The sequence below is a fragment of the Polypterus senegalus genome, chromosome 8, assembly GCF_016835505.1.
Source record: "Polypterus senegalus isolate Bchr_013 chromosome 8, ASM1683550v1, whole genome shotgun sequence".
Classification (NCBI taxonomy): domain Eukaryota; kingdom Metazoa; phylum Chordata; class Cladistia; order Polypteriformes; family Polypteridae; genus Polypterus; species Polypterus senegalus.
Window position 1 is genome coordinate 71216390 of NC_053161.1, and position 12731 is coordinate 71229120.

At 34.3% G+C, this 12731-nt stretch overlaps 1 protein-coding gene across 1 annotated transcript in view; it reads right to left on the reverse strand.

Annotated features, from left to right (window-relative positions):
• Positions 1-349: 349 nt before the first annotated feature.
• Positions 350-12731, reverse strand: part of fgd6 (FYVE, RhoGEF and PH domain containing 6) — a 151120-nt gene continuing 138738 nt past the window's right edge. Inside the window, exons 15-21 of the mRNA XM_039761247.1 lie at positions 10135-10237; positions 9760-9906; positions 9175-9277; positions 3397-3521; positions 3188-3316; positions 2422-2567; positions 350-2280 (exon numbers count right to left, since the gene is read on the reverse strand). Coding sequence (XP_039617181.1) covers positions 2244-2280; positions 2422-2567; positions 3188-3316; positions 3397-3521; positions 9175-9277; positions 9760-9906; positions 10135-10237 — 790 coding nt within the window. The 3' untranslated portion in view covers positions 350-2243. The remainder of the gene's footprint in view (positions 2281-2421; positions 2568-3187; positions 3317-3396; positions 3522-9174; positions 9278-9759; positions 9907-10134; positions 10238-12731) is intronic.

A 12731-nucleotide genomic window follows, 5' to 3' on the forward strand; every position in this document is an offset into this window, starting at 1 on the left:
ACTGTTTCTTTAATGGCTGTACATTTTGCCAAGACTTTTCATATATACATTTACAGTACTTCAGTACACTGTAACAGGAAAGTAGAATCGGCATGGTCACACTGTTTAATTCCTCCTCGCCCAATGTGCAATTCAGGAAATGTGAAGATTTAGGTCATTTAGCTATGTACATATCAATATAAATATTTTTTTTATTGACAACGATACTAATTGTTTTTGAAATGTTTTCCAAAATGTTATAAAAATATCCAAATGTGTAACAAATATAATTTAGAATAAGTCAACCATTTATACAATAGATCCAGATTAAAAAGAAGAAGCAAAGCAAAATTACATTTTAAAATTGAAAAATCTTTATAAATAGTTTAATAGAATCAAGTCGCAATTCTATCAGTTTACAAAGTGGTAGTGTTATGTCCCCAGCCACAAACAAAGGTTCACTTTCTTAATGCTCCCAATTCTATAATATAGTGCAATTCAAAGTGACCACAACCTTCCCACCTTCCAGCCCCCAACTCCTCAACATCTATACAAATGCTGGAGGATCAAAAAATATCTATACAATGTATTAAAAAATAGTAATAAAATAACCACAGTGTAATCAAGCAAAACACACCATTAATATTGACAAAAAAGGACAAATGATCACATTTAACTATTCAATTAACTTTATTACAGTATTTTAGAAGAAAATGTTTATATGTGCAGTAGTTTCATTTCAAGAATTTATTTTGCCAATAAGGATTTTGGAATAATGCCATGTATTCTGTGTTTCAGTAACGACTGACAACATTTTAACATTTTATTTCTAAAATGATAGTGGTCTTTATGTTCTGTAGTTTTATTATTTGCACTGTGGAATTATGTATAAAAATATTATAAATCTAATAACAGTTTTTATTGTACAGTAGGACATAACACCTAACAGATTTGTCTAACACAACCACACAAACCTTTCAAATGATAAACAAAAAAAAATGTCCTTTCCATTTTTGGAAATTTATTTTAATGAAATGTTTGGGATGGGTGTTCTTAACACATGAAGCGAGTATCTTTTTCTAAAAAAATATCAATAAAATAAATAAATATAAAATTTATACTCAAACACATTTAAGCGAGTTAAGCTATTGTGCTTTGCAAACATGAGGGGACAACAAATAAAAACTGATAAAATACTATCTGTAAAATAAAGATTAAAAATGTAACATTCCAAATCCTTTTAAACTCAAAATAAATACAATTTGTAAGCTTTTTGAAGTATTTAATAAGGCTCTGTATAATATTATAAGTTGTTTATGGAAAGGAACACATAATATCTATATTATTTTATAAAATGTACTTGTTAAAAATATTGTGGTTGTAAAATGTAGCAGCATGGTTTTCCTTTTAGGACCTCTGATCTGATCATTACAAAAATATAATATCAAGACAACATATAGAAACAGAAATTAACAAGATAGATACTATTTACACAAAAGAAACAATTAGAATGTGCAAAGAAAGCAACAGCATTTACGGCTGTTTTTGTTCTTAAATAAAACAGTACGCTAAACATTACTATGGACATTGGCTTATATTCCAGTTTCTCATTCAGTGCACAATGAAATGTATTACTAGAAGCCCACAACAAATTGCCTTGTTGTTAGATTTAAGATGACAGTTAGTTTGTGAACACTCACAGACATATCTAAAGCATCTTTGGCATTTCGTACAGTAAAGCAAAATGCCATTTACAGCTAAATCGCAAGCTTCACAAGAGACTGCCTAATGTTTCATTGTCTCTCAAAGCAAACCGAAGGGGATGCACACAAAACAGCCTTCTTGGAGAGCTTAAAACTGTATGAATGTATTCAGCACCTGTTTTATATTATTAAATGACAGAATAAGTGAGCTAATAAACTGCTTATACTGTACAATATTCATGTAGCAAATATAAAAAAACATTTATACAGTGTAGGGAAATGGATACACTAAATCATTTCAATGTGCTTCTGTACATTGTCTGTAGTTGATAGAGATTCTTTATGTAAAAAATAATTTTCCTGCAACAAGATGCAAAAGTAAGCTGCAATTATAGCACTGTGTGGGCTCAAAACAAGTCATTTCTAGTGGGGTGTGTTCCACTTGAATTTAACAGCTACTACTGCAATTTCCTCTCTTGTAATATAGTCATTTCTTGTGCAATATAAGCAAAAAAAATATATACAAAACAGAATTTACAAGATTCGGCAAACTGCAAACCATTAAAGGACCATGGCTTCCTGGAAAGCTTCAATCCACCTACAAAAATACAAACAAAACACCAAGAAAACACAGTAAGACTTAACATTTTACTGATATTATATCACAGTACTTTTAATTTATATTACATATCAGTAAACAAACATGCATATATTTTTTCCTTAACTTCATTCAACATACCTTTGTGCTGTTTGCGTATCATCTGCCTTAAAGATATAAAATAGTGTATTTTTATGATAGAGCTGGATTTGTAGTTTAGATTCTGGCATTTTCTCTTCTTTCAAGTTAAATCCTAGTAAAGGCTGGCTTTCTAGAGCTGCTACATCCTTTAAAAAAGAAAAAGTATATACATTTTATTTTGAGTACCCTGCATTTCATGACATATCGTACATGCTATATAATGCTATATAAAATCATTACATCTCTTTAATTTCGTTACTGAAAATGATCACTTGGAAATGATTTTTTTCTTAGGAGGGGGAAAGAGTTTAACATTTTTGCAGTTTGCCTAAGTACTGTATGAAAATCCCATATGTTACAAAATAAACCAAAAGTCTATGGATGATTACTTTGATGTATATGTGTAAAAACTGATCTTCTAATTTTATCCTGTTCGGTAAAGTAGGTGGAAGAGAGGAAGGGCCTGCACAAGGTGGACTGACACAGTGGCTGGAACAATGCTGAGGATGGCTCAGGATTGGAACTGACTCAATGGCACCTAACAACAAAACCACTTTATCCTTCTTAACCTGATGCTCATTAAAGTCCATATTTGCAACGTGCTGTCCAGAAGATCATAAATGTGATAGTGCTGCACACCACTACAGAAGTAATGTAATTTGCATATCTACATAATTGTGACATATCACATAATTCATACAGCCACCAATTTGTACTCTAGTTAGCTGAAGTTATTTGATTTGTATGTATAATATCCTTTAAGTACCTCGCTAGCTGCATATGTGTACAGCACTTTGTTTTTGATAACGAACCAAAGATGCTTCCACTGCTTCTTATTACCCTTGCATCTATACAGGTAGCCACTCATAGAGGAATCTTCTGTGTTTGCAGAAACCTTAACACAAACAGAAAAGTGTAGAATTGAGTCTGGATATTACAGTATCATATTTTAGTCACATTTAAAACTTTGCTTACTTCTTTTAAGGCTGCTGGGATCTTTTTTTGTTTCCGTCCTGAAGGAATGCTATGGAGAACAGAAGACAAAGCACTGCTTGTACATTTGCTACTGGGAGATACCACTTTAGGAGAAGAATGGTTTTCTAAATTAAAGAGAGACAATATGACAATTAAAAAATAAATCTTCCAAAGCTTTGCCATACCTTGTGAAAATATATTTTCAGGATCTGAAAACTGCGCATTAATTAAATTTAAACAATTTTAGGCAGTTCAGTTTCTTCTCAATAAGATATTTTTTCTTTCTTTACCTTGTAACTAAGAGTTTTAAAATCATTTTTCATACTTCACACATATTTTAGTTATAGTACTTCAATGACTTTCCAGTGCTCTTTGACTTGAAATATAATATTAACTTGACAGCACAAAAACAAAGTTGGTCATTATGTATTTTTTTTTAAAAAGAAATAGGGAAGTATTGTAGTGAGCAACAATAGGATGTTACTGTGATTATTATTTATGGTTGTTCAGATATAACTGCTCTATTTTTACCATATATACATATATAAACAAACTCATATTTATATAGATATAAATTTATTATGAATGAATTTATAGATGCTATGAGAGTCATTTTCAACAAAATGCTTTCAAGCATAAACATCCAAATAACTCTGAAAATCAGGGTCAAAATTCTTTATATAACCAAAACCTTGCCAGAGATTTCTAGTTAAAGAAGGAAACAGAAACACAAATGTGCTTCCAGAGAAACTGAATCATTTATATAATCATTTAATTCTGCAAACAATATTTAAGTAAAATGATAAAAGACTGCTAACATGCTCTGTTATTGTCCGTCTCTTGCTCTCTCTCTCTTTCTCACTATGGTTTAACATCTGAATGGTGTCTTGGAATTAATCAAGTAGTGCAACATTTTGAGCTATTCTCCAAAATCAACTGGACATGACTTATTAACTGAGAACTCCACAATGGACTATAAATGTGTGTGGGTCATTTTACATGGTACAGTAACTTGTCAATGATTACAAATTCAGACACTATGCATTTTTGATAAAATGGAAGCTTATAATATCTTCAAAACCTCATGTTTTTGTGATTACAGATTCAATCACTAAACGCATTGTAACAGAACACAAGCTTAAAATAGATTTTCTTCAAAACCTATAGTATAGTTTAAGTATAATTTGGCTATACCAAACACACCACTCATCATTTTTGTTTTAAAGGTACTGCCCCTCCCGGACCCCGTGATCATCAGAGGTGACTGTGTGCAGACCTATAAATACTTGGGAGTGCAGCTGGATGATAAATTGGACTGGACTGCCAGTTCTGATGCTCTGTGCAAGAGAGGACAGAGCCGACTATACTTCCTTAGAAGGCTGGCGTCCTTCAACATCTGCAATAAGATGCTGCAGATGTTCTATCAGATGGTTGTGGCGAGCACCCTCTTCTATGCGGTGGTGTGCTGGGGGGACAGCATAAAGAAGAGGGACGCCTCACGCCTGGACAAACTGGTCAGGAAGGCAGGCTCTATTGTAGGAATGAAGCTGGACAATTTAACATCCGTGGCAGAGCGACGGGTGCTAAGCAAGCTCCTGTCAATCATGGAGAATCCACTGCATCCACTGAACAGTATCATCTCCAGACAGAGGAGCAGCTTCAGCGACAGACTTTTGTCACTGTCCTGCTCCACAGACAGACTGAGGAGATCGTTCTTCCCCCACACTATGCGACTCTTCAGTTCCACCCGAGGGGGTAAACATTAACATTATACAAAGTTATTGTCTGTTATACCTGCCTCGTACTCTCCACCTTGCATTTTTTAACTTGTGCAGTGCATTTTTATCACTCTTTAATTAATATTGTTTTTATCAGTATGCTGCTGCTGGAGTGTGTGAATTTCCCCTTGGGGATTAATAAAGTATCTATCTATCTAAATGTCACATTCATAAAGGTAAATATGCAATGAAAAAATAGATCAACAAATTTTCTGAACCAGAGTCAAGCCAGGCATTACAGAATAGAGTACCACTCAAGAAAATTACTTTTGAAGCTAATTATCTGTGCAGTAAGTGTTTATTTATGTATTTGTTTCTTTTAAGTTGGGTACAAAACTGGTGTGATTCCAATCATCTCTTTAAGGCACCCTAGGTTTTTTATGTTTTTTTTTTTTTAATTCCATCAACAGGACACCTGATTTAAATGGATGAGTTGGTGATTAGTTGAACCAAAAGTGCAAGTGGTGCAATTTAACAAATAAATGGGTTTAGTGGACAGTAACCCAAAATACTGATGTGTTTCAAGAAGATATATGAAAAATAGCTGACACATTTTTACAGACATAAATATCATATTTTATGTTAACATGGCTATAGTGAATCTATACTAATAAAAGGCAAAGCCCTCACTGACTCACTCACTCATCACTAATTCTCCAACTTCCCATGTAGGCAGAAGGCTGAAATTTGGCAGGCTCATTCCTTACAGCTTACTTACAAAAGTTAAGCAGGTTTCATTTCGAAATTCTACGTGTAACGGTCATAACGGTTGACAACGTCCGCCATGTTGAACTTTCTTATTTATGGCCCCATCTTCACGAAATTTGGTAGGCGACTTCCCTGTGCTAACCGAAACCAATGTACGTACTTATTTTGGTTGTATGACGCCACTGTCAGCCGCCATATTGAACTTTCCAACGTCACTAATTCTCCAAATTCCTGTGTAGGCAGAAGGCTGAAATTTGGCAGGCTCATTCCTTACAGCTTACTTACAAAAGTTAAGCAGGTTTCATTTCGAAATTCTACGTGTAACGGTCATAACGGTTGACAACATCCGCCATGTTGAACTTTCTTATTCATGGCCTCATCTTCACGAAATTTGGTAGGCGGCTTCCCTGTGCTAACCGAAACCAATATATGTACTTTTATCGGTGGAGTGACTCCACTTTTAGCCGCCATATTGAACTTTCCAGCGTCACTAATTCTCCAACTTCCCGTGTAGGTAGAAGGCTGAAATTTGGTACTTATTTCGGTGGTATGATGCCACTGTTGGGCGCCATATTGAACTTTTCAATGGTCTTTGTTACTTATGGGCCCATCTTCAAGAAATTTGGTACGCGGGTTCCCAACGCTAACTGAATCCTACTTACGTACATATATACGTCCATAGCTTGCAGCTCGGTCACCGTGTGAGGCGGCATTGGGTCCCCCATCCCAACGCCTTCCACGTTGTTGGCTGCCTACCTATATAAGGCCGTCTGTCGCTCCTGTCTCTAAATTCCCTTCCTTGCTTCGCCACGGGATTCCCGTCTCCCTGCTGATAACTACAGCCTTTTTATTTAATCCATGGCTTCTCCGCTGTTTTATTGTTCATTTATTACGATTATAGTTATTGTTTAGGTATTTTAGACTTACTTTACATTGTTCAGGTACCCATTTCCTTTATCATTTCAACCGTACCCCCATTAACATGTCTATCGAGGTGATCACCATCGATCAAAAAACTGTCACTTACCGGGTGGTTTCCATGCCCAGAGATGGCACCTGCTTTTTCCATTCTATTTGTTACATATTGCACGGACTGATTACGGTAAAGGAGATAATTATACTACACAGGAGCACTATAAGAGTGAAATGCTTAAGCCCTTCACCTAAGCATCTGCATGTGAGTTGATGGCTGCCGCTGAATTGTTCGGTTGTCGCTTTCAAGTGTTCCGAAAGGCCAAATATTTTACACCTTTCGACAACCGCCAATGCCTCTTAAACATCTTCGATTGACAGGTAACGATTTCAGTAGTGGACACTTTGATGTTTCTGAATGTTTAAACTCTCAAAAGCTGGATGTGAAGTTATCGATGAAACGGGTTGTATACTTACAGCGCTTGACAGATGCCAAATGTCACTTCAACACAAGTCCTGTAAATACTGTCGTAATTGAAACAAACCATGAAACTCAAACTGACTGTAACAGCAGCAATCCAAGCCGTGAGATTTGAAACAAGATTACTGTTCACATGGCCAACTGTACGTTACATGCTCAAGAGTAAGCTCAGCGCACAGCTTGGTCATATTACAACCAGAGGGCTAAACTCACAATGTGGTATACAAAGAGATCCTTAACAAATAATTACTGGTATATTTTCCCTCAGTTTAAAAAGGTTTAATTTTCTTCTTAATAAAAATTTTAAGGCAGTACTTCGCCGCTGCGAAGCACGGGTATTTTGCTAGTAGATAGTAAAGTACAGTTGTGCACCAATGTACAGCCAACCTAGTTGAGTCCGTTCGTACTTGGGGCCGAGAGCTATAGCAAAACAATAGGGTGATAATGTTCTAGAAATTGCCAAAAACTGCTCCAGGCCACAAAGACTGTACGCCCTTTTTAAAACAACATACTTGTGACAGTGCTACCAGCCATAGAATGATAAACTCTGCACTGTAGCAGTAATAAACTGGCAGACGTAGCAGTCTCCAGGCCAGGTCTCTAATTCCGGCCCTGGAGCACTACTGTTACTACTACATTCTAACCCTTTTCTTAATCAAGTTTTGCTGCTAATTAAATCTTTGCCTTAATTTTAATTGATGCATTACTTAAGACTCAGGCGCCTTAATTATTTATTTTTCCTTAATGCACACCCAAACAGTGAGATACAAAATGAGCCAACACATTACCATAAGGCTGAGTCCATCGTACAATATCTGAAAATAAAAGGTGAAGGTCTCATTAATGCTGATATATGCTCAGTTTCAAAAAATATTTTGACGGTGCTCTTAAAAACAAAAATCAACAGTTTTGGAAATGTCTGCCAAGGCAGAATGAGAGCACCAACAAGCCATGGAATTAAATCAAGAGTTTAATTAGAAACAAGAATCAGCTTCAAATTAAGAAACTGGATGGAGTGAAAATGGTTGGAGTTTGAGGCCCCAACTTAGCTGGCCATCTGTTGGTTCGCTTCACATCAAATTTCTGTTTGGGTTCTGTTTAAGGAAACAAGAATCAATTTAGAGGTTAGAGTCTCAAAAAAAGTAAAATGTGGGGAAATAGTTAATTAGCAGCAAAAAAAGGTCACTATATAAGAAAAGGGTAGGAATGAAAACCTGCAGCCACAGGTAGAATTTGCCAACTAGAAAAATATTATAGAGCAATGTACCAAAGTGTATTACTTCAGTTTTTTATTCTAATGGTACTATGTTAAAAACATAATTGTTACTTCTGATTAATGTTTATGTTTGTATATTTTGTATATTTAATTCAATATAGTGTTTGCAACAGATAAGTAGTTACTGCCCATATAACTAGCTTTAAAAAATAATTTTCTTGTGCATCATATGGCTTTTGCACAGTAATGTATAGCTAAAACATGTAAATATCAGACTACATATGCCAACCAACAAAACATAAGTGCGAGAAACACCAAATACACAATGTATTTGGAAAACATAAAAACTATTTTGACATTCAATTCCCATGATTCAAACAGTTTCCTGTACCAAGCTATTATTTGAAATTAGAAACACTGTCTTGGCTTTCAAGGAAAATCAGTGCATAACCATGCACCCACTTTAGAAAATTAGCGATTGAATGGTCCAACTACAAGTCTCCTTTAGTAGACTGCTGTGCTTTATGTATTTTTCTAAATAATCACTAATGCTATTACAACCCAGTCAATATTTTATTTCTTAGAGAAGATTACATCTTTACAAATGAATCACCATTTAAATATTTGTTTCAAAATTACTAAAATTTAAAAATACTCTTCCTTCTTTGACAACAGGCCCCTACCTTTCTTCTGAAGTTCTCTGTAACAGTGGTCGCATACCCTGGCAGGACGATTCTTCAGGTATTCTAGTGCATGCTTGTTTGAAGAGCAAGCTTGACATACAATCTGAAATTAAAATGTAAAATAGTGTGTAGCTGTATAATTTAAAATGTCCACATTACTCCGTTCTTACCTCAACAAACGGTTTTAAATTGCCTCTCTTGTAAGTTTTTTTTTATTTCATTACAAATTTCCTCTTTTTTAAAATTTGTTTAAGTTTTGCAGAAGGGGTTAAAGGAAACTTTCCTTACAATTACAGAACACCTAAACTACAACTGCATATTAATGACAGACATAGCATATTTTGCAAAATTATAACATTATGCATAGTGATTAGGAAAACTGCAGTAATTTAAAAAAAATAAAATAAATAAAACCAAGTATCACTAGTTTGGTTGTAGGACTGTGTTCGAAAATGTAAAATTTGATTTTTGATGTAATACATTACCCCAAATCTAAAAAAAAATAGAGCTAACATAATTTAAGTACAAAACATAGGATGGAAAGTTATTCAACACTGACAAAAAATTATGCAAACTTCCATTTACCTTTCCACATGCTCTACAATGGTGCCTTCTCCATGTTAAAGTGAACTCACAAGTGCAGATCATACACATTGTAGCTCTAAGGTCTGGAATCCAAATTGGAGCTTTAGAACCCAAAGGTGTGTTGCAGTCTATTTTTACTTGATCAGCCTCCAGAAAAGAAAGAAAAAATGCTTTCAACAAAACAAAAACAATTTGCTGCTTGAGTTTGTTTATTTTTAATAATTTAAAAAGTACAAATGAATGCAATTTATATATTTTAAAAGAATTATGAGTTATTGATATATAAAACCAATTTACAATAATTGATTCAAAAATCCTTTTGTCTCTCAGGATTACCAAATTCCACAAGATAGATATCTTTATCTGTATATATACCTCTTCAAAACTTTTGCTGGCACTAAATGTAATCCTCTTCTTGGCATAATCATCAATTGCCTTGGTAATGGCCCACAACCATGCATCCCGTTCTGCTGCAGAACTGTATCAATTAGAATAAAAGGAGAAAATATGTATTAAAAAAAAAAAAAAAGTACAGCAAAAATGTTACAAGCCAATTTAAAGAAGCGAATGTTCACTTTATATGAAAAAAAGTCTACCAAAAATGTTATTACATGTAATTCATGATTAAAAATAAATATTAAGTATAAGATTAATCTTTGATCGGAGTTGAGATTGATACCGATTACACATTCTAAAAGTCAACTCTGGCTATAAAAGCTTTTTTTTGTTTTCATTTTTATATAGATTTTATTTTCATGCAGAGGTAGTACATGACACAGTTTTGTCATTGTCTATATATGAAGTTGGCACATTCTTCATGTGTACATGTGGATTTTCTTCTAGTACTCACGGATACACTTGTCAGGTTAATAAGTATCTTTACATTGGCCTGTATGAGAAGGATTGAGTGTGTACATTTCCTGTCTAACTCCAGCCTTGTGAACAGTTCTCCTGTGATAGGCCTCATCACCTGATAACCCTGTATTTAGCAAAGTGAGTTCTAATAAACTAAGAAGAAATCATTTAGTAACAGGAATGTGTGCTAGACTATAACATATTCATTTGTGTTTTTCATTATCTAGATATTACATCTGTGCTTAGCATATAATAGTTATACAAGTTATTTTATCAAATTGTTCTGAATATTCTCATTTATTTATTCATAAAGTCAAAATCTATAAGGGGATGGCATCTCACAGCATCTTGAAAAACAAAAGCCATGAAAAAGGTGCTTTCGTCAGGGAAAAAATATGAGAGAAGGAAAAATAAGGGAGAATTTTAAGTAAAACCATATAAAATGAATGCAAATGCTGCGATGGGCTGGTGCCCTGTCCGGCATTTGTTTCCTGCCTTGTGCCCTGTTTGGTTGGGATTGGCTCCAGCAGACCCCCGTGACCCTGTAGCTAGGATATAGTGGGTCAGATAATGGATGGATGGATGCAAATGCTGCTGCCCCAGTGGGCGAATCTATAGCGGTCTTAAAACCCTATTTACTAGGTTATTTCATCAAAAAAATACATGTGTTTTGCATGTTTAGAGCATATAGCTGGATAACTGATATGAGGTTTATGTGACACAAACAACATGAGATTTTTTTTTCCTTTTTTACATTGTTTGCTGTTAGTCACCAGTTACTTGTATTATATTGTAAACTTTTTAATCTCCATTCTGTGGGAAAACATGAGATTAAAAGTTTTTTCCTTACTCATCACTATAAACTACACGGGGTAAGTAACATATTTTTTTAGGTGGAGTATTCCTTTAAAATAAAAAGGGTAAAAAAACACTACAACAACAAAATGATCTAGGACTTACAAATTATGATGAAGTGCGTTTCTCTTAAAATTTCCAATACTAATATTGCATTTTTAGTCAATGTCCAGTATTCCTACTTTATAATCCACAACAAAACAATATAGTTCAATGCACTACAATCAACATCAAGCTTGACTGCTGTTAATGTTCCAACAGCAAACAACAGAGCACAGGCTGATTTTCCAGAAGGTTAGGCTCAATGAGGAAATGACACAAATTATTAGGTAAGCCCACATCACTTTAGATGTTAAAATTTGTAGTTGAAATATGTTAGATTGACAGATTGAAATTTCTAAAAATAGAGTACCTTAAAACTAAATAAACAAGCATTTATAAAGTCTTTATTACTCTATTACATTTCTTCACAGGAAAGGATGTATATGACTATAAACAGTAAATTGTTGGCTTTATGCTGCCATCAATTTATGTGTTTCACTCAAAATACAGAGCTCATTTTGTCTTTAAAAGCAACTTAACAGAACTGTGTCTTTGTACTTTAACAAAGATGTATTTTCCCTGCTGATCGAAGATGTTATCAATTCACCACAGACATCCTGTAGAGGATGAATAAAAAGGTCAGTAAGTTAAGGAAGACTGACAGGAAGTGTAACGTGACATCACTCATGAGTTTTTTTTTTTTTTTTGGAGTTGGCCCACTTTTTCCTGTTTTTAGATCCCCAAAACATAAAAAACAAGACCATGTCTTATAACATACAGGTTGTTGTTAATATTTTAAGAAGGTAAATGAGAATGCTGGGTCTTCTTTTTGCTTGGTTGGAGGGGTACATTCATCTGAAAAGATGAATTACAATTCTGGAAACTAAAAAAACAGGAAAAAGCTGTTTAAAAGATGTAATTGTGCCATTACTTTATCTTGTTGCAATGAAAATGCTAACAGTGCATTATGTTGCAATACACATTATACTTAAAACACTAGTTCCTATAGGCAAGCAGCAAACCATTTCTAAAAATATAAAGCAGGTGTTTCAGTGAATATTGCTGCTGTACCACACAACTATTTGCAAGACTTGTGCAATTGGCAAAGATCTTGCTAGGCAGGGAACTTTTGAACTAGACTGGGAAAATGCCTAGCAAGTCTATAAAAGAAGAGAAAACTGTTCTTTAAGAGAACAAACAGGCAGAGACATCAGTACAGA